The 26,668-nt window shown below is 44.6% G+C and overlaps 2 protein-coding genes across 3 annotated transcripts in view; both read left to right on the top strand.

The window, feature by feature from the left end:
• Window positions 1-26,668, top strand: part of REM1 (RRAD and GEM like GTPase 1) — a 753,594-nt gene that overhangs the window by 88,464 nt on the left and 638,462 nt on the right. The gene's annotated exons all lie outside the window — the stretch shown is intronic.
• The window catches only part of TBC1D20 (TBC1 domain family member 20), a 28,047-nt gene continuing 19,395 nt past the window's right edge, over window positions 18,017-26,668 (top strand). The window contains exon 1 of the mRNA XM_050807170.1: window positions 18,017-18,228. Coding sequence (XP_050663127.1) covers window positions 18,159-18,228 — 70 coding nt within the window. The 5' untranslated portion in view covers window positions 18,017-18,158. The remainder of the gene's footprint in view (window positions 18,229-26,668) is intronic.

Raw genomic sequence — 26,668 nt, 5'->3', positions numbered from 1 at the left:
CACACACACACACACACACACACACACAAAGTAAAAGAAAGTATTGTTGCATAAAGAGCATCTCAAAATCATAAGAACTTTGTCCTTGAGTTTGCAGCTGTAATTACAAGCCACAGGCCAGACTGAACTAACATGAGAAGTAAGTTTATTTAAGAGACCCTGATAAATAGGTATCTGAAGGCTAGTAGACTTAGATGCTTCAGTCTCCCTGCTTTTCCCTTGCTATATTACCTGTATGTAATATAGGTTGAATATCCCTTATCCAAAATGGTTCAGACCAGAAGTGTTTTGAATTTTTTTGGACTTTGGAATATTTGCAGAATATATACCAGTTGAATATTCCTAATCTGAAATTTGAAATATTCCAATGAGCATTTACTTTAGGCATCATGTTGATGCTCAAAAATTTTAAGATTTTTGAGGATTTTATATTTTCAAATTAGGAATGCTCAACCTGTAATAGAAAATTCAGACTATTCTCCAAGTAAAACAGATATGTAGAAGGTGTCACAAGATGTTCTGGACTCAATCCTAAGTAAATAAGTACTTCCTAGACTTTATAGCTCTCCTTTGATTCTGTGCTAAATTTAACCATCAGATAAGCAATGTAATGTTACTGCAAGTGGCCTACCTCTAATAGAGTTCTGTCTGGCAATGTGATTTTTTGGATCAGTTAACCTCGCTGAATCTTTTCTTCACAGGTGATTTAAATTGTTATTGTAGCTGGGCGCGGTGGCTTGCACCTGTAATCCCAGCACTTTGGGAGACCAAGGCGGGTGGATCATGAGGTCAGGAGATGGAGACCATCCTGGCTAACACGGTGAAACCCCGTCTCTACTAAAAATACAAAAAATTAGCCGGGCATAGTGTCGGGCGCCTGTAGTCCCAGCTACCCGGGAGGCTGAGGCAGGAGAATGGCATGAACCCGGGAGGCGGAGCTTGCAATGAGCCGAGATCGCGCCACTACACTCCAGCCTGGGCAACGGAGCAAGACTCCGTCTCAAAAAAAAAAAACAAAACTGTTACTGTAAAACATTCTAGGCATGTACCAAATTATAAAGAAAGCTGTAACACATCCATAATCCTACCACCCAAGTTGAATTTCCATTACCAATATAGACCACGCCCCGCTTTTGCCCTTTTTTGGTGATACCCTCTTCCTCCCTTCCCCAGAGGTCCCAATATTTTCTCTCTGTTAAATTGGAGTATAAGTACTGATTTCATAGAGTGGTTGTTCAGGTTCGATGACAGATGTCTGGCATATGGTAGAGTTACACCAAATGTTAGTTTCTCTTCTGAATTGTACAGTTGTGCAGACTGTACAGTAAAAGGATGCTACGTTATAGGGAAGCCATAGATGTTTGCATTTGGAAAATTTCTGACGCTTTTCCAGCAGATGGCAGTAAAGTGTCTTTACTAGAAGAAAAAAAACCCAAGCCTTAAACATGACAGGTTTTCAACGGGTACAAGTCAAGTTTCTGATTGCGTGAAGGCCAGCATTGCCTTGTTCCCACTCCCTCTACAGAAAGCCAGATATTTTTGCACTGTAGCAAATTACAGACTGAACTTGTCTCCCTGTGGCTATAATCACTAGAGGTTATTTGTTTGTTTGCTTTGTTTTGTTTTTTGAGATGGGTCTTTCTCTGTCACCCAGGCTAGAGTACAGTAGCGCCATCACAGCTCACTGCAGCATCAACCCCTCAGGCTCAGGTGATACTCCCACCTCAGCCTTCCAGGGTCTACAGGCTCGAGCTAGCATGCCTGGCTTTTTTTGTTTTTTGTTTTTTTGTTTTTTTCGTGGAGATGAGATTTTACCATGTTGCCCAGGCTGGTCTTGAACTCCTGAGCTCAACCAGTCAGCCCGCCTTGACCTCCCAAAGTGCTGAGATTACAGGCATGAACCACCACACCTGGCCCACTAGGGATTCTTACTGACTTCACTGTAAGAAGCCTTTCCCCAGGTACCTCCAGATGGAAGCTTACAGGTTGGTCAGTCCGTTTCTTAGAGATGTTTCAGAGAGGATTGAGTATTTCTGAATCAGCTTCACTGTTGCATCATCTGCTTTGACAGTTTTCTTGGCTCCTGTAATGAGAAAAAGGGGGGGAAATGCAGCAGCATCTGAGGCTGGCTTCCTCATCCCACCCTAGGAATCAGAGTCTCAGCTGTTGATAAACATTTCTAGCCATACCTGGAAAGAGAGGACCTTGCTTCTGTGTGTTGTATGGTTCCAAGAACTCCATGGTGAACTTCCTATGACAAACCCTCGATAACCCTCAAGTCTTCAAACCTGATGGTATACCTCATTCTGTTCCCCCGTCTCTGGCATTCCTCACCCACCCACGCTAACTGGTCTTTCCGAAGTTCATTTCTATAATATAGGATGTCCTTGGATTCAACAAACATTTGTAAGTGCCCCTGAGCCTGGTCCTTTGCTAAACACTGGGGATTGAGAGATGAGACACAAGCCCATGGGGAAATGTATGTTGTTAATTAGAAAAGTGAAAAACAAAATTGTGTATATGGGATAATTCCAACTGTTTTAAAAAAAAAAAATCCTAGGAAAAATGCAAATTTCCAAATCAGCATGGTTGACTGAGCTAACTCAGGTAGGTACCCACCTCTTAAACCCCCATTTATTTGAATAAATGGGGATGCTGACCAAAGTAGCATCACTTTTCAAATAGCCTATTTCAAAGACAGAAATGGAAATCTCAAGGTGGCAAAAAAGAAGGCAGAATTCATCCTGAATATAAGTGGGGTTTTTTTGTTTGGTTTGGTTTGGGTTTTTTTGTTCGTTTGTTTTGTTTCTGAGACAGAGCTTCGCTCTTGTTGCCCAGGCTGGAGTGGAATGGCGCGATCTCGGCTCACTGCAACCTCTGCCTCCCGGGTTCAAGCGATTCTTCTGCCTCAGCCTCCCAAGTAGCTGAGATTACAGGCATGCGCCACCACGCCCAGCTAGTTTTGTATTTTCAGTAGAGACGGGGTTTCTCCATGTTGGTCAGGCTGGTCTCGAATTCCCGACCTCTGGTGACCCACCCCTTCGGCCTCCCAAAGTGCTGGGATTACAGGTGTGAGCCACTGCCCCTGGCCTAAGTGAGTATTAAAGTCACAGTGTCTCCAAGACAATAGGTCTGGGTATAGGTGGGCCTCAGGCTAGGGACTAAGGTTTGAATGCCGCCAGGGAGATAGGACACAGACTCAGGGCCTTGTAAGATAGAAACTGAAACAATGCTGTGGCACTTGGAAAGGCTGCAGGGGTGGGATTGAGGTGGTGGGGGGCGGTAAAAACTGGAAGAATACTAGCTGTTGTTGCCTCTGGGAGATGAGGTTGATACCACTGAAGGCCCACATGCTTGTGGTTGGAACACTTGGGGAGCCCGGGAGTCCCAGACCAGCCTAGACAACATGGCGAAAACCCATCTCTACAAAAAATAGATTAGCTGAATGTGGTGGTGTGCGCCTGTGTCCCAGCTACAGAGGAGGCCAAAGGATGAGAATTAATTGCCTGAGCCCAGGAAGTCGAGGCTGCAGTGAGGTGTGATTGCACCACAGTACTTGAGCCCAAGTGACAGAGCAAGACCCTGTCTAAAAAAATTTTTTTTTAAGTCACGGAAGCTGGGTGTGGTGGTTCATACCTGTAATCGCAGCTCTTTGGGAGGCTGAGGCAGGAGGATTGCTTGAGGCTGAGATTTGGAGACCAGCCTGGGCAACATAGGGAGACCCCGTCTCTACCAAAATTAAAAATTAGCTGGATGTGGTGATACATGCCTATAGTGCTAACTACTATGGAGGCTGAGGCAGGACGATCACTTGAGCCCAGGAGTTCAAGGCTGCAGTGAGCTATGATAGTGCCACTGCACCCCAGACTGAGCAACAGAGTGAGAAACCCTGTCTGTAAAAGAAGTTGTTATTAATTGAAAAAAGATTTAACAGACTGGGTGCAGTGGCTCACACCTGTAATCTCAGCAATTTGAGAGGTGGAGGCAGGCAACTCACTTCAACTCAGGAATTCAAGGCCAGCCTGGGAAACATGACGAATCCCTATCTCTACCAAAAAAATACACAAATTAACTGGGCATGGTGGTGCATGCCTGTAGTCCCAGCTACCTGGGAGGTTGAGGTGGAAGAATTGATTGAGCCCAGGAGGTTGAGGCTTCAGTGAGCCATGATTTCACCACTGCACTCCAGCCTGTGCAACAGGGAGACCCTGACTCAAAAAAAAAAAAAAAAAAAAAAAAAAAAAAAAACTCACTAGGTGCCGGGCATGGTGGCTCAAGCTTGTAATCCAGCACTTTGGGAGACCGAGGCGGGTTGACCACCTGAGGTCAGGAGTTTGCAACCAGACTGAACAACATGGTGACACCCTGTTTCTGCTAAAAAAAAAATACAAAAATTAGCTGGGCATGGTGACGTGTGCCCTGCAGTCCCAGCTACTCGGGAGGCTGAGGCAGGAGAATCACTTGAGCCTAGGAGGTGGTGGTTGCAGTGAGCTGAGATCATGCCACTGTACTCCAGCCTGGGTGACAGAGCCAGACTCCCATCTAAAAGAAAAAAGAAAAACTCACTAGGAAGGAATCTTGAAGTCTTGGAGAAGGGAGAACAGTTAGTGAGGCCTCAGAGGAGGGGCTGCCTGAACTGGCTAGGGAGAGGCCCAACCTAAAAAGTTTCAGCTGCCAAGGCCCATGCCTGAGATCAGAACCCTGTCTCCTGGCTCAGTTTTGCTTGCGGGGCTGCTTTTGCACAGCTGTGTTGCCAGGAATCTGTCCAGGTTTCTAGCCAGTCATTGCAGATAAATTTTTTCTTTCTCTTGTTTTTGCTCTCTGTCTAGTCTTAGTCTCACGCAAATTTCTAAGGCAACTGTACTTTAGCTGATCTAGATCCAGTTCAGCCCAAGCAGCTGTTTTTCAGGTTGTGGGTCGGCTGGGCTGGACACCTCCATGTGAACTGGATTCAGGTTTGCCCAATGTGGCAGAAGTTGCAGCAGCTACCCAGGGCACGCTCTTCTCATGGATCACAGAAACATAAGAGACCAAATGAAATCACACAAGCACATTTCAAGCCTCTGCTGTGTCACAAGAACTATCATTCCACTGGCTAAAGCAAATTACATAGCCAAGCCCAACATCAGTGGAGTAGGGAAGTATAGAGCCTGTGTTGGGAAAACTTTATGAGGTTATATGGCAAAAGGTGTGTATGTGTTGTCTTATTACAGGGGAGTGAAGAAACAAAACCAATAATGCAATCAGCCATACTATTAATATATATCAGTAGGAACAGAAGGTAACCACATATAACATCTATGTATATATGTGTGTGGAAAGGATTACCAACTCTTTTTTTTTTTTTTTTTTTGAGATGGAGTCTTAACTCTGTCGCCCAGGCTGGAGTGCGGTGGCATGATCTCGGCTCATTGCAACCTCCACCTCCCAGGTTCAAGCGATTCTCCTGCTTCAGCCTCCCAAGTAGCTGGGATTATAGATGCATGCCACCACACCCGGAGAGTGTTTGTATTTTTAGTAGAGACAAGGTTTCACCGTGTTGGCCAGGCTGGTCTCGAACTCCTGACCTTAAGTGATCTGCCTGCCTCAGCCTCCAAAAGTGCTGAGATTACAGGTGTGAGCCACCGTGCCCGGCTGAGAATACTTGTTTTCAAGCAACAAAATTCGAGAATCAGTCTTTGAGACTCCATGGCCAGAAACAGCACAACATTCCACTGTATACAGGGTGCTTTGGGGGTCCTCAGTGTTCTGTTTATTGGAGTGGTAGTTACATGTTATATTTGCTGTATAATTATTTGTTTAACTCTCCATTTATGTTTGGGGCACTTCTCAGTATATTTGCTAGAGTTCAAATGTTTAAAAGTTTACAAAATAAAAGGAAGACTGAGCAGAGTAAGACAAGCCAAAAAAGTATTAACTCAGCAGGAATGGGAAAAGTTATGCAAGGAAGGAAAACTAAATATCATACTGCTGGTTCAGCTGTGATTAGAATTTACATAGTCATAATGGAAACACTGAATACTGGTCTAACCAGGATTACAGTATGATTCCATTATTACAATGGAAAGAGGAGTGATGGGAAATGTTGGCATGTGTGGTACTGTTGGTAACAGTGCAGTCTAAGCTCTAAACTCTCATCATTTATAAGGGGAACTAATGCCTAAAATTGAAAAATCAACCAGTTGCATGTTATTTTGAGATTTTTTAAATTATTGTTAATGTAGTAGCAGTATTTACTTTTAAAACTATATTTATGTATTACTGTGGTGAAAAAGCAACTACATTTTAATAAATGGGTATTTATCTTGAATGCATCCACTCCCCACCTTTCCAATTGCCAAATTTCTCGTCCAGGCCACCATCCTCTCTTGCTTGGAGTATCATAGCAGATAATTGGTCTTGATGCCTTCCCATCTCTCTCAATTCCTGATTCATCTGACATCTGCAACCAGAGATCTTTCAAAAACCAATATTCTAGGCCAGGCACAGTGGCTCATATCTATAACCCCAGCATTTTGGGAGACCAAGGCCAGATGATCACTTGAGGCCTGGTAACACAGTGAGTCCCCTTCTACAAAAAATAAAAGTAAAAACATTAACTAGTGTGGTGGCGTGTGCCTGTAGTGCTAGCTACTGGGGAGGCTGGGTGGGAGAATCAATGGATTCTCCAGGAGTTGGAGGCTGCAGTGAGCTATGATCACACTACTCTCATTGAGACCTGGGTGACAGAGTGAGACCCTCTCTCTTAAAAATAATAAATAAATTTTATCTCAGTCCCTTGCTTAAAAGCCTTTCAAAGACTAGATCGCAGGCAATGTTGTTGTCTCCTCCCTTCCTCTTTGTTGACAGAGCCCCAGTTTGAGGGGCAGCAGGATCTCCAGCCTGCTGCTGTGAGACTCGGGCAGTTGTGACTGGTTTACAGGTGGACACAGGGAGAGGTCTTCTGGAGAGCTGAGATCAGAGGACAATCAACTGGCTTCAAATCTAAGGAGAGGCACAAAATGGAAGAGATGACATGGGCACTGGTTACCTGGTAAACACAAGTGGACACTGGTGAGGGACTGGGTCATGGAGATTGCAGGAGTCTTTACCTTTTTCAGGGTTTTTCACCATGAACCCCACTGGGAGCACACAGAAGACTGGAGAAAGTTTTAATAAAATGTCTCAAGATCTGGAAGAAGACAATGGCAGTCACTGTGAAAGGATCACAGTGCTCCACCCAGACCCTTCCCAAATCCTGTCACCCCCTTGGGTGAAGCCCCCTTGCATCTGGGGGAATGAACCAGAACAAAACAAAACTTTCCCTGGGCAGGGGCAGGAATACACACTGGGCCCAGAACTGGGGGAGGAACAGAAGCACTAAGGAGGCCATAACCCCAAAACCCAGGGACACAAAGGGCCTGACAGAGACAGACTTGATCAGAACAGAGAATTCCCTCCTCCTCCACCTGCCAATGGTAAGCTGACAAGCCTTGAGTAGAAAGTAAAAATGTTGGAGGAGAGGGACAAGAGCATGGAAAGAAGACCCTTTCTGAGGGTCACAGAGGGAAGACCTGAAGCTGAGTGGGGAGCACACATGGAAGGAGGAAAATACCTCCGGCAGGCCAGCCCGCACCCTCGGTCCAAGGTGTCATTGGAGGAACTTGAAGCTTCTGCATTGGGGGTAACCATCACAACAATAAACCTCAAACCTAGCCCAACTCTTTTTTCTCATTTATTTTTTAGAGACAGGGTCTTGCTCTGTTGCCCAGGCTGAAGTGCAGTGGTGTGATCGCAGCTCACTGCAGCCTCAAACTCCTGGGCTCAAGCGATCCTCCTGCCTCAGCCTTTGTAGGAGATCAGTCAGGGTGGTGGGAGAAATTGTAGGAAAGACACAAACCATCTTGGAAGGCCGAGAGGTTTTGCAAAAGCTTCGGAAGGAAATTATGGCTGAAGGCAGCCAAATTCTTATCTGGAGCCTGAGAGCAAAGGGCAGATACAAGGGAATTGTATAGGAACTTATCTAGATAAATTTGTTTATTCCTGTGTCCAGAAACCAACCTTTGATCATTCATACAAAGGACTGCTCTCTACTTGGGGTGTTGACAATGTTTATTACCCACAAATTGTGTTTGCTCCAAGGCTTTGTCATTAAATTTGTACTAAATAAATGCGAGGGCCACCAGCTTAGGGGGACTGCTAACTCTATTCGGCCCCTAGTGCCGGCAGTCCCCTAGCCTGCTCTTTCACTGGATATCTGTGTCTGAGTACTCCTTTCATCTGTCGTTTGGCCAGAGTCTGTGAGACAGACTTGACAGGTGGTTCCCTGTGTGAGGAATGCTGCAACAGATTGCAATGGAGCCCTCAAAAATGAAGGTGAAGAGACCGCGCAGTCAGTAAGTCATTGGTGCCTCCTCAGCATTTCCAAGTTCAAGGGAATTGCGCAGGCTAGGGTTTCATCATGGAACAACAGTTGTCAGTTCAACAGCAACAGAATATAAAAGTATTAAAAGAGCTGCTAAAAGCTAGCAGAGCCTCAGTTTCACAGGCTCAATTATGGGACCTAATGCAAACTGTTGTTTCCCATAACCCATGGTTCTCGGAAGAAGGTACACTAGATGTAAAGCTCTGGGAACAAGTGGGGAGAAATCTTAACATCATGCACGAGGGCAATGGTTGCTAGTAACATCTTTAACGTTATGGGGCTTTAGTTAGGACTGCTTTGGTCCCACTCTACACAGAAGAGCCTAAAAAGGTAAGGGAGGTGGAACCGTCACCTACCCTGCCGCCTCTTCCTTCTCCCTCAGCCCTGCCATTAACAGGCAAAAATAACAAAGAGGAAACAGAGGTTTTGCCTGAGCCCCCTCCTCCAATAAATTGGAAAAAAGACAAGGGATACACTACAGCTATGGGACCCTGTCTTAGGCAAGCAGCATTAGAAGGGGAGCTCTTAGCCTGCCCGGTAATGCAAGATTGACAAGGCAATCAGGTATATGAGCCCATTTCTTTTGACGCTTATAAAGAGATAAGAAAAAAACATTAAAGAAAATGGAGCTGCTAGCCTGTTTATGAAAGGAATAATTGAAGCCATAGCAGACAACTTCTTTTGACACTTATAAAGAGATAAGAAAAAGCATTAAAGAAAACACATCCACTAGCCCATTTATGAAAGGAATAGTAGAAGCCATAGCAGACAACTTCCATATCACCCCATGGGACTGGTCAGTGCTAGCTAAAACAACTTTAAAGGCCAGTCAATACCTCCTCTGGAGGGCAGAATTTGATAAATTATGTGAACAGCAAACCTTTTTCTAATTATGGCCACTGTTATTCCTCCCCTACCCCTGACGTGGCTCTCTCAAAATCCTATTTGGGTAGAACAGTAGCCTTTAGAGAGAGAAATTACAAAAAGCCCATGAATTAGTTGAGGAGCAATTAAAAGCTGGCCATATAGAACCGTCAAACAACCCTTGGAATTCGCCCATTTTTGTCATTCCCAAAAGGTCTGGCAAATGGAGACTTTTGCATGACTTACAGGCTATCAATGCTAATTTGCAACCTATGGGGCCCCTTCAACAGGGCCTCCCTTCCCCCTTGAGGTGATTCCTCAAGATTGGCCTATAGTCATTATTGACTTAAAAGACTGCTTTTATACTATTCCCCTTGCAGAACAGGACTCAGAAAAATTGGCATTTACAATACCAGCTATCAATAATGAGAGGGCGGCCAGCTTGCTGATTTCATTGGAAAGTACTTCCTCAAGGGATGCTGTTCTGTCCTACCATGTGTCAGTATCATGTAAATCAGGCTTTGCTCCCCAGTAGAAAAGAATTTCCTAGTTGCAAGATTGTTCATTTTATGGATGATATTTTACTAGCAGCCCAAACAGAGCCAGTACTTTTAAGTTTATATGCCTCTATCATAAAGAATACTCAGTTAAGAGGTTTAATCATAGCACCTGAAAAAGTACAATTGAAATATCTTGGATACATACTAACTTCGCAGTAAGACCTCAAAATGTTAAATACTAGCAATTTACACACCTTAAATTATTATCAAAAATTACTGGGCAATATTAATTGGCTTTGCCCCACCTTGGGCATAACTACTGATAAGTTACAAAACCTGTTTTCTATCCTAAAGGGCAATACAGCCCTAGACTCTCCCAGGTATTTGACTCCTGCAGCAAAAAGGGGAAATTGAGGAAATAAAGCAAACTATTTCTCAGAGGCAACTGTATCACATAGACCCACAATATTCAGTTCAATTGTTTGTTTTTCCTACTAAACATTCCCCAACAGGATTAATAGGACAGATGACCCCAGGACTACGCTTCCTAGATTGGGTTTTTTACTCACATACCAGGACTAAAACACTGTCTTCCTATATCCAGCTAGTTAGTAAAGTTATCTACACAGGCTGCAGACAATGCAATCAGTTGCTAGGTTATGACCCTGATGTCATAAGAATTCCTTTGAGTAAAAGGCAATTTGGAGCAGTATTGCCCATATCTCTAGATCTTCAGATAGCACTCTTTGATTACACAGGCCATATAGAGCATGCCCTTCCTGCTGACAACCTAATTCAGTTCTTATCTCGTACTCCTGTAGTTGTGCCTACAAAAGTATTTCACTCTCCCATACCCCAATGCTTTAATGCTTTTTACTGATGGCTCTGGTAAAAATGGAAAAGCAGCTATTTGGTGGAAACTGCATAATTTCCTCACTCATTCTGGATTTACTAGCACTCAGAGAGCTGAGTTTGGAGCCTTAATATTGCCCCTGGAGGCCTTTTCCACTCTGCCTATCAATATCGTTAGTGACTCTGCTTACTCTGTTTGTTTATTGCAAAACCTTAAAACAGCCCTCATTAAGTTCACTCTCGAGCCCACCCTGTGTGCACTTTTTCTTCAACTTCAGCAATTGCTGGATCAACGTACACATCCTATTTTTATCACAGTTCACTGCCTGGCCCACTGGCTTATGGCAATGAACAAGCAGACCTGCAACTTACGACATCACTGCTTGACCAAGCCACGCAGTCGCATCAATTTTTCCACCAAAATTGGAGGAACTTAACAATTTCAACTTTCCCAAAGACTAGCTAAACAAATTATCCTGCAATGCCTGGATTGCCAGCTTATAGGCATGTCCCCTCCTTCAACAGGCATTAACCCTAGAGGACTAGAACCTAATCAGTTATGGCAAACAGATGTTACTCACATCCCTGACTTTGGAAAACTAAGATATGTACATGTATCCATTGATACCTATTCTCACCTACTTAGTGCACATGCTCTTCCTGGAAAGTCCACCTGATATGTTATTAAACATCTCTTAACTTTTGCATTTATGGGGCAGCCCACAAAAACTAAAACTGATAGTGGCCCAGCTTATGCCAACTCACAATGTCAACAATTTTGTCACACGTGGAACATCCAACATTCCACAGGCATCCCATATAACCCCCAAGGACAGGCCATAGTAGAACGTGTCCACTCTTAAAAATATGCTCAAAAAACAAAAAAGGGGGAATATGAATAAGGACCCTGCAACACTACTAGCAAAAGCCTTATTTCCCCTTAATTTCTTAAATTTAAACGATAAATTTCAATCAGCTGTAGAAAAGCACTTTGCTAAAACCTCTCAAGACATAAAACCCACAGTTTTATTGAAAGATGTAAACAGTAATATATGGTGTGGTCCAGATGAATTGCTAACAAGGGGAAGAGGATACGCTTGTGTTCACATCACCTCAGGTCCTCTTTGGATTCCAGCACAATGCATCAACCTTATGGTGTGGCTAGGACCCAACCTGGTACCAGAAATGAAAGAAATGTTCCTTCAGGACCCACAGCCCTGAACAATGCAGCTTCCTCAGATGACACAAGTCCCGGACATTACCTGGGGGATGCTGAAGAAAACAACCGAGGAGGCTGAGCGAATCTTGCTCTGGACACAAACACCATTCACTCCAGATAATTTATTCCTTGCTATGCTTTATTAACCTTTTTTAATTCCCTCACTCTGCCTGCAACCAGTACCTGCTACACTCTATTGGGTCCATCTTCTACATCCACTTTTCTTCCACCCTATTACCTGGGTGGACACCCCCTTCCCAGGCTCTAAAAACATAACTGCTTGGCTGGAAGGGGTTAACATACCCCAGTGGGGTTCCTTAGTAATGACACGCACTGAACTGAGGTGGCAAATAACACTACATGTCACTCCTTGACTGGAAAAAATAATGTTACTGATTATATTCATGTTTATCTTATGTTATTTACTAATTCTAGGATGCAAAGCCAGAATACAAGCAGTGACCACTACACCTGACAAACCTGTTGCTGCACACGTCTGTACTCTTCAACCAACAAAACCTGATACAAAAAACAGAAAAGGGGGAGATGTAGGAGATTGGTCAGTGTGGTGCGAGAAATTATAGGAAAGACACAAATCTTCTTGAAAGGCCGGGAGGTCTTGCAAAAGCTTTGGAAGGAAATTATGGCTGAAGGCAGCCAAATTCTCTTACCTGGAGCCTGAGAGCAAAGAGCAGATAACAAGGGAATGTAAAGGAACTTAATCTAGATAAAATTGTCTACTCCTGTCTCCAGAAACCAACCTTTGATCATTTGCATGCAGGACTTGGGGGATCAACAACGTTTATTACCCACAAATTGTGTTTGCTCCAAGCCTTTGTCATTAAATCTGTACTAAATAAATGCGAGGGCTGCCAGCTTAGGGGAACTGCTAATTTTCTTCAGCCCCTGGTGCTGGCAGTCCCCTATCCCGCCCTTTCACCAGATATCTGTGTCTGAGTACTCCTTTCATCCATTGCTCGGGCAGAGTGTGTGGGACAGACTCGGCAAACCTTCCCAGTAGCTAGGACAACAGGCGAGCACCAAAAATGCGCAAGTAATTTTTATTATTTTTTTGTAGAGATGGGGTTTCACTATGTTGTCCAGGCTGATCTCAAACTCCTGTGTTCAAGCAATCTTCCTGCCTTGGCCTCCCAAAGTGCTGGGATTACAGGCATGAGCCACCCACTCAGCCTATCACAGCTCCTGACTAGGTTAATTCAAACCCCCACACTAAAGGCCTAACAGAAGGAAAAGTGTGCCAGCATGGTGAAACCCTGTCTCTACTAAAAATACAAAAATTAGCCAGGCATGGTGGTGCATGCCTGTAATCCCAGCTACTCAAGAGGCTGAGGTAGGAGAATCACTTGACCCTGGGAGGCGGAGGTTGCAGTGAGCTGAGTCGAGATTGTGCCACTGCACTCCAGCCTGGGCGACAGAGTGAGACTCTGTTTCAAAAAAAGAAAAAGAAAAAGACAAAGAAAACAATGATGTGTACTATAAATCCTAGGTCAATCGTAAACATTAACTTTTCCATATCTTTCCGACTCAGCCCCATGCTCAGTGGCGGAGCATGAAACAGGCCTAGCCAATGAGCTCATGGCATTCTTCTGGCCACAGTGACCGATTGGTGACTGAGTCAGAGACAGTGAGACACTGCAAAACTTTGCTTGGAAATGCTGGGACAATGGCAGTTGCTCTATTTCACAGAGTAAGACCGGGACATATGTGACATCTGCAGCCACCAGAGTCATGCTAGGACCCCAAAACTTGTTGGAGGATGCATTCAACATGAAGAGGTAAGGAGATGAGCGATGAAGAGAGGCTATGCAGAGGGGTAATAACTTTTTAATTACAGAAGCCAAAAAATCCTCCTCTTGGGAACTTGTTTTGGGTGGGATTTTCAATCACTTGGTTGTGTAACAAAATACTATTAATACAAATTTAGCAGCTTAAATGACACAAATTAATTATCTCAGTCTCCATGGGTCAGATGTCCAAGTGTGGGTCAGCTGAGTCCTTTGTTCAGGGTCTCATTGGGATGAAATCCAAGTATTGGCCAGGGCTGTGATTTCAACTTAGGCTTGCAATCCTCTTCCAAGGTTGCTGAATTCAGTTCCTTATGGTGTAGGACTGAAGCCCTGTGCTCCTAGAGGCCACATGTCATTCTCTGCCATGTGGCTGCTTAACAGCCAATAGGAGAGCATCTGTGCTGCTTTGAATATCTTTCAGGGAAGGCCTGGAGGCTCTTTGATGTTTTTTGTTGCTGTTGTTTTTGTTGTTGTTGTTGTTGTTGTTTTTAAGATAGAGTCTCACTCTGCCGCCCAGGCTGGAACGCAGTGGCATGATCTTGGCTCACTGCAACCTCCACCTCCCAGGTTCAAGCAATTCTCCTGCCTCAGCCTCCCAAGTAGCTGAGACTACAAGTGTGGGCCACCACGCCTGGCTAATTTTTGTATTTTTAGTAGAGACGGGGTTTCACCATGTTGGTCAGGCCCATCTCAAACTCCTGACCTCACGTAATCCACCTGCCTCGGCCTCCCAAAGTGCTGGGATTACAGGCGTGAGCCATTGCACCCAGCCTCTGGAACCTCTTTTAAAGGACTCAACTTGATCAGGTTCACCCAGGCCAATTTCCCTTTCGGTTACTTCAAAGACAACTGATTAGGGATCCTCATTATATCTGCAAAATCCCTTCATCTTTGCCATGTAACATAACCCAATTGTGAGAGTGAAACCCTGTCATATTCATAAGTATTGCACACGCTCGAGGGGAATTTCTGTCCACACATGCGTACCATGCACACCATTGGTGGGAATCTTGGTGACCGTCTTAGAATTCTGCTGTTCTCTTTTTGTTTCTGGAATTTTCCGTGTTCTCCCAGACTTCTAGGCTATAGCCTGTCTGATATATTTTCACCTGGCTTTACTTGTCTCTCTTCCCAGTTGAAAGCTGAGCAATTCACCTGTCACTCTATGTCCTAGCTCACAGCCTGACATGGCTTTGGTGCTCCATAAACATTTGTTAATGGATAAGTAGGTGTGATTCTCACATTGTAAGTGAAGATAAAAATGCTAAAATACTGTAGTTCTACCCTACTGGCTCCATCCAGTCCAAATTCAAATATGACTCAAGAGGCCCTGCCTGACCTGCCCTTGTACACTTCTCTGCCCTCACCTCACTTTCTCTCTCATACCATACTGTAAGAACATTAAATCACTTCCTGTTTCTAATGTATGATTTGCTTTCTCTTAGCTCCATTCCAGTGCCTGTGCTGTTTTCTTGACCTAGGATGCTCTTCCTTACATCATTGACTGACTGACTCGTACCCATCCCTTGATAAACAGCTTGGAGGTTACCTACCCAGGAAACTTCCTCATCACCCTCTCCTGCCCCATTGTGTGGTTCGTGCCCCTGTATGGGCTTCCACAACCCTGTAAGCTTCCTTCTCCTTTCCTAGAACTTGTCATGCCTTCTATGTTAAGAGTCCCTCTCCTCTGCCAGCCTGAGCTGTCCTGGAGAGTAGAGAATGAAACTGTATTGGGTCCCAGGAAAGGTCTGATCTAGAGTTAAGACAATTTGTTGACCAAACAAACGAGTTCAGTATTCTCCATGTTTGTGATTCTGAGTCTTCCAAGATGTCTGTGCTTTCAGGTGTCCTGGGCCCCCGTGGCAGGCCAGCCTGGCAGGCTCTGGCTGCCCTGTGGTCTCCAAGCCCAGGCCACAGGGCACCATCACAATGCTCAGATCATGGCCTGACAGCCTGTTTTCTATTAGTCCAGGAAAATTTTTGAAAAATTATTGCCCAACACATGGAACTCCTTTCAAAAAGAGTAGGCATGGGAGATTATGAAGAAAATGACTGTCATTTAGAGCTCCATGCTGATGGAGTGTAGTTAGGCAATGTGCTGCCCGGAAGGTAGAGTACCAGTCCAGAACAGGAGCTGAGTATCTCAACAGGCACACCTCTTCCTTCACCCTGCTGAGCACTTGACATTAGCTTGAGCATCTCTCCCTTTTCCCTGAGAACCAGCCACTTCCTTTTTTTTTTAACAGAGGGTGAGGGGGGCCCAAGCTTCGCAATGACCACACAACTGTTTAGTCCTAGAGTTGTGGTGGTGGGAATGGGGTGGGGGTCACTGTTCAGTCACTACCAAAAACAAGAATCCAACTGACTAGATGGCCAGCGCAGTAAACTGAGAAGGGAATAAATACCTCAAATTGTTTGAACAGGTTACTCTTAAATTGCGATCACTTAATTATTCCTTCAATGGGCACTAAGCGTCTTTTAACCTCAATGATGATTTATTTCATTTCATTTCATTTTTTTTTTTTTTTTTTTTTTGAGATGGAGTCTCACTCTGTCTCTTAGGCTGGAGTGCAGTGGCACAATCTTGGCTCACTGAAACCTCCACCTCCCAGGTTCAAGCAATTCTCCTGCCTCAGCCTCCCAAGTAGCTGGGATTATAGGCAAGCGCCACCATGCCCAGCTAATTTTTGCATTTTTAGTAGAGACGGAGTTTCACCACGTTGGCGAGGCTGGTCTTGAACTCCAGACCTCAAGTGATCTGTGGGCCTTGGCCTCCCAAAGTGCTGGGATTACAGGCATGAGCCATTGTGCCAGGTCTCAAAGATGACTTAGAACAAAGACTAGAAATGTTTTCAAACTTCTAGTGTTAATTTTGCATTAATGTGTAAACATGATACTTTAAATTCTTATAATGTTTAAGATAATTTCAAGAGCTTGGCACTATGACTCATGCCTGTAATCCCAGAGCTTTGGGAGGCCAAGGCAGGAGGATCCTTTGAGGCCAGGAGTTTGAGACCAGCCTGGGCAACATAGCGAGATTCCCCACCCCCTCTATAAAAACTAAAAAAATTAGCCAGGCATGGTAGTCTTAGCTACTCAGGAGGCTGCAACAGGAGGATAGCTTGAGCCCAGGAGCTTGAGGCTGCAGTGAGCTATGATCACTATTGCACTCCAGCCTGGGTGACAGAGTGAGACTCTGTCTCAAAAAAAAAAAAAAAAGAAAGAATTTTGAGAATTCTAATAGATTATTCTTGTACTAATTACAAATATGTATTTGAATAATAGATTCAGACTGTTGATTTTAAGATGAAATCTCATTTGTATTGACACATTTAAAAGTACTCATGACTCAGTATTCTTATAAATTTATTATATTTACAAGAATTACACAAGGACTTGAAAGGCTTTGCTAGACAGAAAACTGTGATACTTAGAAAAATGAATTAAATTTATAAATGCAGTTTCAAATGTTCAAAGAATTTTAATTAGCTAAGTTTATTAATGGGACCAAATAAGTGATATAATTTACTAGATTTATGAATAAAACTGTAAAATTTGGCTGTGCGCGGTGGCTGCCTGTAATCCCAGCACTTTGGAAGGCTGAGGCGGGTGGATCACGAGGTCAGGAGTTTCATGGGTTGGAGGTCTCAGGATAATAAAGAACTGTTGTAGTTGGGGGTGGGAGGTGGAAGAGAGTCATCAAGCAACTGGAATTATAAGAACCTCAGCATAAAGAGCTAGTACTAGAAATTCGGGAGGCCACAATCACAGTATCAGGGACGTAAGTAAGGGAATGGATGTCCAACTGGAAAGAAAGGAACGTCACTGGAGACGAGAAGGAAATCAGACCTGATAAGCCAGAGTGCTACTTTAGATGAGTGGCCACTATTTTGCACAATGTAAGCGGGGCACTGCTCACATGAACGTCTACGTGAATGGCGCTCCCAGGCCTTGTGCAGTGCATAACCTGCGGACCCGTATGAGATGAACCTGCTAGATCCCCAAGTACCCAAGAACTGATGACAGGAGTTCGTGTGGGGAGATGAGACAGGAGGTAAAAAAAAATAAAAATCCTTGGTAAGCAAAGATTTGTCATAATTGTTGAGTATTTACTATATGCTTGGTAATGTTCTAAACACTCTCAATAACCCTGTGAGTTCAATATTTTTATTATCATCTATACTATTTAACAGATGAAAGAAGCAAAGGAAATGACAGCCGGTCTTGAGCACACTCGTTCAAAAGCGCCACACTCTACACCATAGAGTCTACAGCGCAGAGGAAACTAACTGCTCAGCGCGCTCACCGCCCCCTTCCGCGTCCAGGCGTAGCGCAAGGTCACGTGCCGGCGCGGGGCGGGGCTAGCGGGGCGCCTTCGCGCCTGCGCGCCGCTGGCCGACCGAGCGGAGCCTGCCGATGCCGAGCGGGCGCTACGTCCCGCGGTCGGAGCCGCGTTTTCTCCCGGCTCCGCCACCAGCCGGGGCTCGGGTGGGGGCCCGGGCCCCCGGGGCATGGCCCTCCGGAGTGCGCAGGGCGACGGCCCCAACTCCAGCCACTGGGACGGCGGCACGGAGAAGGCAGGTACGGAAGCCGACCAGGGCGCCGGCAGCGGCCTGCGAGGGCGGCCCAGGGGGCAGTGGCAGCTGGTGGCGGAGGCGGTGCCGGAGGGGCGCGGGCTGGCGACCCGGGGCTGCGGCGGGGTTCCGGGCGGCGAGAGAGGAAGAGGCGGAGGGCCCGAGGCACGTCTGATGGGGAGAGGGCCTGGAACGGGGGGGCTCGGGCGGGTGCCGAGCTGACCCGAGGGAGTCTGGCGGCAGAGTAGCGTCCCCAGGCAGAAGAGCGGGCGGGAGCTGCGCGCCCCGGCTTTCTTCCGTCTGGAGAGGACCGGGACTCCCCGAGCGCTGGCAGGCCCACCCCGTCCCAGGCGTCCGCCACGTTCGCAGACTCCCGGAGCCGCCTCCCCGAGGGAAATCAGCTCTCCCGAACTTCATTCACTGTCGCCGGCTTGATTGACGCGCTGTCCGCGTACCGCCGATTTAATTACCATACAATTCTCCCTTTAAGGTGCACAGTTCAGTGATTCTTAGCACATTCACAAAGTTGTGCAGCCATCGCCGCTGTCTGATTCCGAAATGAAACCCTTACCCATTAGCAGGCACTCCCCATTCCCCAGTATTCACGAAGCCTGGCAACCACAAATAGACTTTCTGTCTGTCTTCTGCCACCTATTTTAATGTTGATTAGTTGTGTAAAAGCGACCTGGCGCTATGGCTCCCGCCTGTAATCCCAGCGCTTTGGGAGGCCGTGGTTGGAGGATCGATTGAGGCCAGGATTTCGAGGTCAGGCTGGGAAGCATAGCGAGGCCTCATCTCTACAAAAAGTTTTTTTTTTAACCCCAGATGTGGAGGCTCGAGCCTGTGATCCCAACGACTCAGGAGGCTGAGGCGGGAGGATCGCTTGAACCCAGGACTTGGAGGCTACTCTATGATTGCGCCATTGTACTCCAGCCTGGGTGACAGATGGAGACCCTATCTCAATAATGAGTAAATTATTGTATACAAAGCGATTCTATTTTTATACTCTTTTAGTTTGGACCATTTCTGTGAACTCATGTTTTTGTTGCACATTATGTTCTCAAATGTTTTTCATTCAATAAATACATGACAGTTAAAATTATGAATGTACACCGTGAACCAAGTTAAATATTTTTTCCTTGAGGAAGACTAAGGTGACTTTCTCCATTTCCAGTCCTCTGATGGATGGTACCCATAACAGAGCCAAACACGTTATTCAACCCACGTATTTTGAGGAAGCTGCTGGTATTCATATTTTATTTTATATTTTATTTGGGCTCATTTTCTGTTTTTTCCCTTTTTCTCATGTTCTGATACTGAATGAAAGTGGATGGAGCTCTGAACCCTTTGGCACCGTAACCCTTTCATTACTGGTGTTTGTGTGATGTCTGTCCTCAGTGGCATAATAGTCAATGCCCTAGGCAACATGGGTCTTGTGACCTGTTGGCAGTGCAGCTGTGTGTCTGTTGCAAGACTTTACCGCCTCTAGTTTCCTTGATTTTGCTTCTCTGGATGAATGGGACAAATTTAAAAATGAGGTTTTTTGTTTTTGTTACTGTTTTGTTTTTTAATCATATCAGAGTATTGTTGGCAAAGTTCCTAATGCTTATCCCTCTTTTGTAGCGTTTATGATCAGATTGGTTTACTCACTAGACTGTTTTTTTTCCATTATAGGGGTGAAACATTCTTAAGTCTTTATAACCTGCTTTATGTTCCAGGTAGTTAACAGAATTTTTGCTAATTTGGATACTGTTTTGTAGAAACTACTAGTTAAGACCTCCAAAAACAGAGGCTACTTTGTTTTATTTTGTGTTTAATAGGACTCTTACCCAGACTGAAGAGTCTCTGTGGTCTCCTGCTGTGGTCTTCTGGTACAGACATGGAGTTAAAGCATTTTTTTTTTTTTTTTTTTTTTTGAGAGATGGGATCTTGCTCTGTCACCCGGGCTGGAGTGCAGTGTCACAGTCAAAGCTCACTGTCACCTCCCAACTCCTGGACTTAAGTGATCCTCCTACCTCAGCCTCCTGAGTAGCTGGGACTACAGGCATAAATTTTTAAGTTAATTTCCAATGTCAATGTCAGGAGTTGTGGGTGGGTGTAGGGGGATGTCTGTCTCCCTCCCTCCACAGAAAACGTCCCCAACCCTCCATTGTTTTAAGACTAGCATTGCTTAATGTGAGCTTAACTTCAGTTTAAAGACTGTAAAGCTTTTATGATAATGCAAGCTTAAACCAAATAATCAGTATGGAATTTTGTACTCTCACACGAGATTCCATTATATAAATTAGTTGATCCAAGTTAGTATTTGTTTTGGTGATATGGAAAAATACATGAAAAAACTTTTAGATGAGGCATGGATAGTGGTCATCTTTAGTTGTTATTGTCCCTTCCCTGTATATTAAGTGCCCTAATCCAGGTGATTTTGGACATGCCTATTACTCTGAGGAGGCAGAAATCTTTACCTGGATTCTGTAGCCAGAGTTGGGAGAAATTTAAGACAGTAGTGGGTTGTGTCATCTTCATCTGAACCATTAAGAACAACAGTTCAGTTAAAGTGTCCCATTGTTAAAATTAACATTTTAGGGAGTTGAGTCTGATCTCTCTCCCTGACTACAAGACCCTGTTGCAGTTGTTTCTATACCTGTTGCTGTGGTACCCCTCAAATGAAGTCTGCTTTGCACTCTTTATAAATAAATAAATTAAAATAAGCATTCTAATGAAGAGTAGGCCAAAGTCATACCTATCTTCCTTTGTCGAATGAATTACTTTTCAGGCATCAGGGATTTATTTATAGCAGTCTTATATTTTGCAGCCAGCTGTAGGACAGTCATTTTGTTCCATCATGGTTATGATAGCCAAGACCTCTACTGTAAAGGAATTTGGAAGGTTTCGTCTTTGGAATAATAGTGCACTCTCTTGTAAATGGGGCAATAAAGAAATTGGAGAAGAAAGGATTGAGGGAGATTAGAATGACATACATTCTACCTCTAGATGAAATGTGGGCTTTTATTCCAAGCAGATATGGCATTCTCAAGTCCAGAAATGCGTGTCCTGCTCTAAATCTATAAAGTTTATCTTGAAATACAATACATAATAGGCGTTTATTTTAATCTTTTCCTGAACATCCCAAGAATAGCTCTATGGTGTTTCTCTTTCGGAAATAAACAGGATGTCTGTGAATTTGTTTTTCAGTGGAGATGCTGCTAACCTCCCTCCCTGTGTCATCTAGCAGTTGATCTCACTCTGTATTCATACATCTTTTGCTCACTTGAGTTTTCTGTTTCCTCTTCCCTTTTTATGTCACAGTGAAAGTCTATACATTTAGTTGGAATAAAGTATTTGTCAGAGTGGCACACGTGTGAGTGCTTTCTCCATCGGCCACTGACATTTACTCACTAGGGTGTGGGGTTGAGGAAGGTGGTGTTGGGGCCTGAAAAAAACAGCAGTCGAAATCCACACTGGGGCAGCATCCTACTCTGGGAAACACCAGTAGTTTTAGAAACAGGCCAAAGAGTCTGCAGATCTGTTTATAGAGAGTTCTGCAGTGAGCATCATCTTAACAGTATGGGAAAAATAATGTCATTTACTGCAAGCCAGTTTTTTCCAGAGGAACGATAAACTAAATCACTTATTATATTCTGCGTGTATTTGTTGCGTTCCCACAGAGTGCCAAAAATTTTGAAATAGTAAGTAAATTTTGAAATGCAGTATTAAAAATAGAATTGGAGGCCAGGTATGGTGGCTCAATGCCTGTAATCCCAGCACTTTGGGAGATCGAGGTGGGAGGATCACTAGAATCCAGGAGTTCAAGATCAGCCTGGGCAACATTTTTTTTCTCTACCAAAAAAAAAAAAAAAATATATATATATATACACACACACACACACACACACACACACACACAGGGCAACATTTTTTTTCTCTACCAAAAAAAAATATATATATATACACACACACACACACACACACACACACACACACACACACAGTAACTGGGCCAGATGGAGCCTGTCTGTGGTCCCAGCTACCTGGGAGGCTGAGGCAGGAGGATCACTTGAGCCCAGGAGGTCAAGGCTGCAGTGAGCCACGATCGTGCCACTGTACTCCAGCCTGGGTAACAGAGTAAGACCCTGCCTCAAAAAAAAAAAAAAAAAAAAAAAATTGGGACAGAATCTTAAGAGAAATGAGTTATGGGAGGTATGATTTGAGGATTTGAGTTTAGAATTAAGTAACATTCTGGCATATGGTTTGCCAAAACCTCATGGAAATTCAGTTGACTGCATAGTGTTTTTTCCCCCAAGATACAAGATTTCCTTTCCCCCAGATTGCCGAATAACTTATTTAGAAAGAGAGGTGAGGTGGATGTATGTCTAAACAAACTGAAGAGAAGTTATCATACTCTTAGCAAATAGGTTAACAAGATTTTTGAATGTCAGCTTCCCTCAAGCAGTATTCAGTATTGCCGCTCAAGTGCTGTCAATTTGTGATGTGTGGAAAGTGCAGGGGTACTCCCAAGTTAAAAAAAATTAAATATGTTAGATTTTTTTCTCTTTGTTGGAAATTCTTCTCAGGTTTTGCCTCCACCAATGTTATATAAAAAGTCTTCTCTGTTTCCTGCGTGTTTTTGACCCCTCTTGAAAACATACAGCCTGGTCTTCCAAAGGATGGCCCTCAGGCCCAAAGTAAAATCCCTCCCTGTGTTCCTCGTGAGTGCGGGATAAACCCAGACTCCTGTGCGGGATAAATGCAGCCCGGCCTCTTTTACTGCGGCGCTACCTGCTTCTGTTCTCTCCCTTTACCTGACACTTCAGCGTCATAGAACTCTTTGTTTCCTGGATATGGTGTTTCTTTCATGTGACAAGGTCTTTGCATATAACTCTTTTCTTCTGCCTGGAGTACTTTCCCCTTAACACACTCTTCCCTTTGGCAAAATTTTCTTTAAGAAGGTACCAGAGCCCAGTGTGGTGGCTCACATCTGTAATCCTATCACTTTGGGAGGTTGAGGCAGGAGGATTGCTTGAGCCCAGGAGTTCAAGATCAGTCTGGGCAACATAGTGAGACCCCACCTCTATAAAAAATTTTTTTAAATTAGGCATGGTGGCACAGAAGTCTGAGGTGGGAGGATCGCTTGAGCCCTAGAGGTTGAGGCTGCAGTGAGCTGTGATCGTGCTGCTGTACTCCAGCCAGGGCAACAGAGTGAGACCCTGTCTAAATAAATAAATAAAAATTAAAAAGAAGGGCCAGATGCGGTGGCTCACACCTGTAATCCTAACACTTTGGGAGGTCGAGGTGGGTGGATCACCTGAGGTTGGGAGTTTGAGACCAACCTGACCAACATGGAGAAATCCCATCTCTACCAAAAATACAAAATTAGCCAGGCATGGTGGCGCGTGCCTGTAATCCCAGCTACTCGGGAGGCTGAGGCAGGAGAATCGCTTGAACCTGGGATGTGGAGGTTGCAGTAAGCCAAGATCGCGCCACTGCACTCCAGCCTGGGCAACAAGAGTGAAACTCCATCTCAAAAAAAAGAAAAAAAATTGAAAAGAAGGATCCAGAATATGTTCTTGGTGAAGCCTTTCCTGACTGCTTTAGAAGTAGTCATTCTTGGCCGGGCACGGTAGCTCACTGCTGTAATCCCAGCACTTTGGGAGGCCGAGGCAGGTGGATCACCTCAGGTCAGGATTTCGAGACCAGCCTGACCAACATGGCAAAACCCCGTCTCTACTAAAAGTACAAAAAATTAGCCAGGCATGGTGGTGAATGTCTGTAATCCCAGCTACTCTGGAGGCTGAGGCAGGAAAATTGCTCGAACGCGGGAGGCGGAGGTTGCGGTGAACCGAGATCGTGCCACTGCACTCCAGCCTGGGCAACAAGAGCATAACTCCATCTCAAAAAAAAAACCAAAGAAATAGTCATTCTTTCCTCTGGATTTTCATAATCCCTTAGATTCTATTATATATAATAATTGTTTGTGTCCCTGCTGTGAGCCCTTCAAGGGCCGGGAGGGAGTAATTCATCTTTTTTATCCCCAGTACAGTGCTTAATACAAGTAGACAGTCATTAAGTGACAGACTGAAGAATGACTGGACAAATGGGCAGGCAGATGAATGGATAGAAGGGCACACCTGAGTCAAGAGCTTGACACATCTCATGAACAATTGACTAGGTGCTATGCTGACAGAAGAAACTGGAGATTTTTGTTTGTTTATTTTTGAGACAGAGCCTTACTCCGTCACCCAGGCTGGAGTGCAGTGGCACAATCATGCCTCACTACAACCCGCCTCTGCCTCCTAAGCAGCTGGAATTACAGGTGCACGCTGTCACACCCAGCTATTTTTTGTAGAGACAAGATTTTGCCATGTTGCGCAGGCTGGTTGCTCTCCAAATACCGGGGTCAAGCAATCCGCCCACCTTGGCTTCCTAAAGTGCTGGGATTATAGGCATGAGCCCCGTCTCAACTAAAAACCATGCCGGCAGTGCTTTTTATTTTATTTTATTTTATTTTATTTTATTTTATTTTATTTTATTTTTATTTTTATTTTATTTATTTATTTTTTTGAGACGGAGTTTTGCTCTTGTTGCCAAGGCTGGAGTGCAATGGCACGATCTCAGCTCATTGTAACCTCCACCTCCTGGGTTCAAGCGATTCTCCTGCCTCAGCCTCCCAAGTAACTGGGATTACAGGCACCCGCCACTACATCTGGCTAATTTTGTATTTTTAGTAGAGATGGGGTTTTGCCATGTTGGTCAGGCTGGTCTCGGAACACCTGACCTCAGGTGATCCGCCTGCCTCGACCTCCCAAAGTTCTGGGATTACAGGCATGAGCCACCAGCCTATTTTATTTTATTATTTATTTATTTATTTTATGAGACAGAGTCTCACTCTGTTGCCCAGTCTGGAGTACAGTGGCGCGATCTCGGCATACTGTAACCTCTGCCTCCCGGATTCAAGTGATTCTCCTGCCTCAGCCTCCTGAGTAGCTGGGACTACAAGCGTGCACCACCACACTTGGCTGATTTTTGTATTTTTAGTAGAGACAGGGTTTCAACATGTTGGTCAGGCTGATCTCGATCTCCAGACCTCAGGTAATCTGCCCGCCTCGGCCCCCCAAAGTACTGGGATTATAGGCGTGCCCAGAAGGGGTTTTATTTTTAATGATTTCTAGGTAGGGTAACCATTTAATTTGGCATCCAAACTGGGACATATTTGAAAGTACAGGGAACAAAAAGGGTTTGCTGTGAACAATTTGCCAGTACTCTAGGTATAAACCAGGAAGATCTCAGACAAACGAGAACAAATGGTCACCGTACTAGGTTACCAGGAAACAGCAGTGAAGCCAGGAGGGCAGGTTTACCGAGGTGAAAAGTCACTTGTATTATCTTTCTGTCTGCACCTCCAATTGCACATGACTCCAAACCAGTTAGTGCCTCTGTTTATGTGGTTTTTATGTTTCAGGTCTCGTAGGTAGCTCACCTGTGACTTACTACCAACTTTAATTTATGTTAATAATGGGCCGGATGTGATGGCTCATGCCTATAATCCCAGCACTTTGGGAGGCTGAGGCAGGCAGATCACTTGAGGTCAGGAGTTCAAGACCAGCCTGTCATGGTGAAACCCCATCTCTACTAAAACACAAAAAACTTAGCCAGGCGTGGTGGCAGCATGCGCTTACAATCCTGGCTACCTGGGAGGCTGAGGCCTGAGAATCATTTGAACCCAAGAGACAGAGGTTCCAGCGAGCCAAGATTGCTCCACTGCACTCCAGCCTGGGATACAAAGCAAGACTGTTGCAAAATAAATAAATAAAAATAAAATAATAATAATAATGTACAGCTTTGTCATGGAAGCAGTTTGTAGACTGTGGTCTCAGACTAGAACATTGCTGGGGAAGCTGCTTAGTGTCCCTTCTAAAATCTAATGTACCTTCTGATGTTAGTCCTTTCTAAAATCTACCCTACCTTCTGGTGATATCTTCCACTTCACATGAACTCTGGTGCCTTGCGTCTAATATATACTACATAAATGTTTTTTCATTAGTCTATTTACTGTCAAATGGAAGGGCCGTATCTCTTGGCCTTTCTTCTGTATCCTTCATCCCAGGCCCTGAATGTCCTTCCTTTCCTTTATGTGTATACACATTTAGTTTTATTGTAACAAGGCAACTTGTACTTTTTTTTCCCCTTTTTTCTTATATAAGCAGGTGAATCCATGTTCTTTTTGCCTTTTTTTTTTTGAGACAGAGTGTTGCTCTTTTCACTCATGCTGGAGTACAGTGGCATGATCTCAGCTCACTGCATTCCCCACCTCCCAGGTTTAAGCGATTCTCCTGCCTCAGCCTCCTGAGTAGCTGAGATTACAGGTGACTGCCACCATGCCCAGCTAATTTTTTTTTTTTTTTGAGATGGAGTCTCGCTCTGTGCCCCAGGCTGGAGTGCAGTGGTGCGAT

Source organism: Macaca thibetana, chromosome 10 (genome assembly GCF_024542745.1).
Source record: "Macaca thibetana thibetana isolate TM-01 chromosome 10, ASM2454274v1, whole genome shotgun sequence".
Lineage (NCBI taxonomy): Eukaryota > Metazoa > Chordata > Mammalia > Primates > Cercopithecidae > Macaca > Macaca thibetana.
This window is presented reverse-complemented; position numbering and strand designations above follow the sequence as displayed.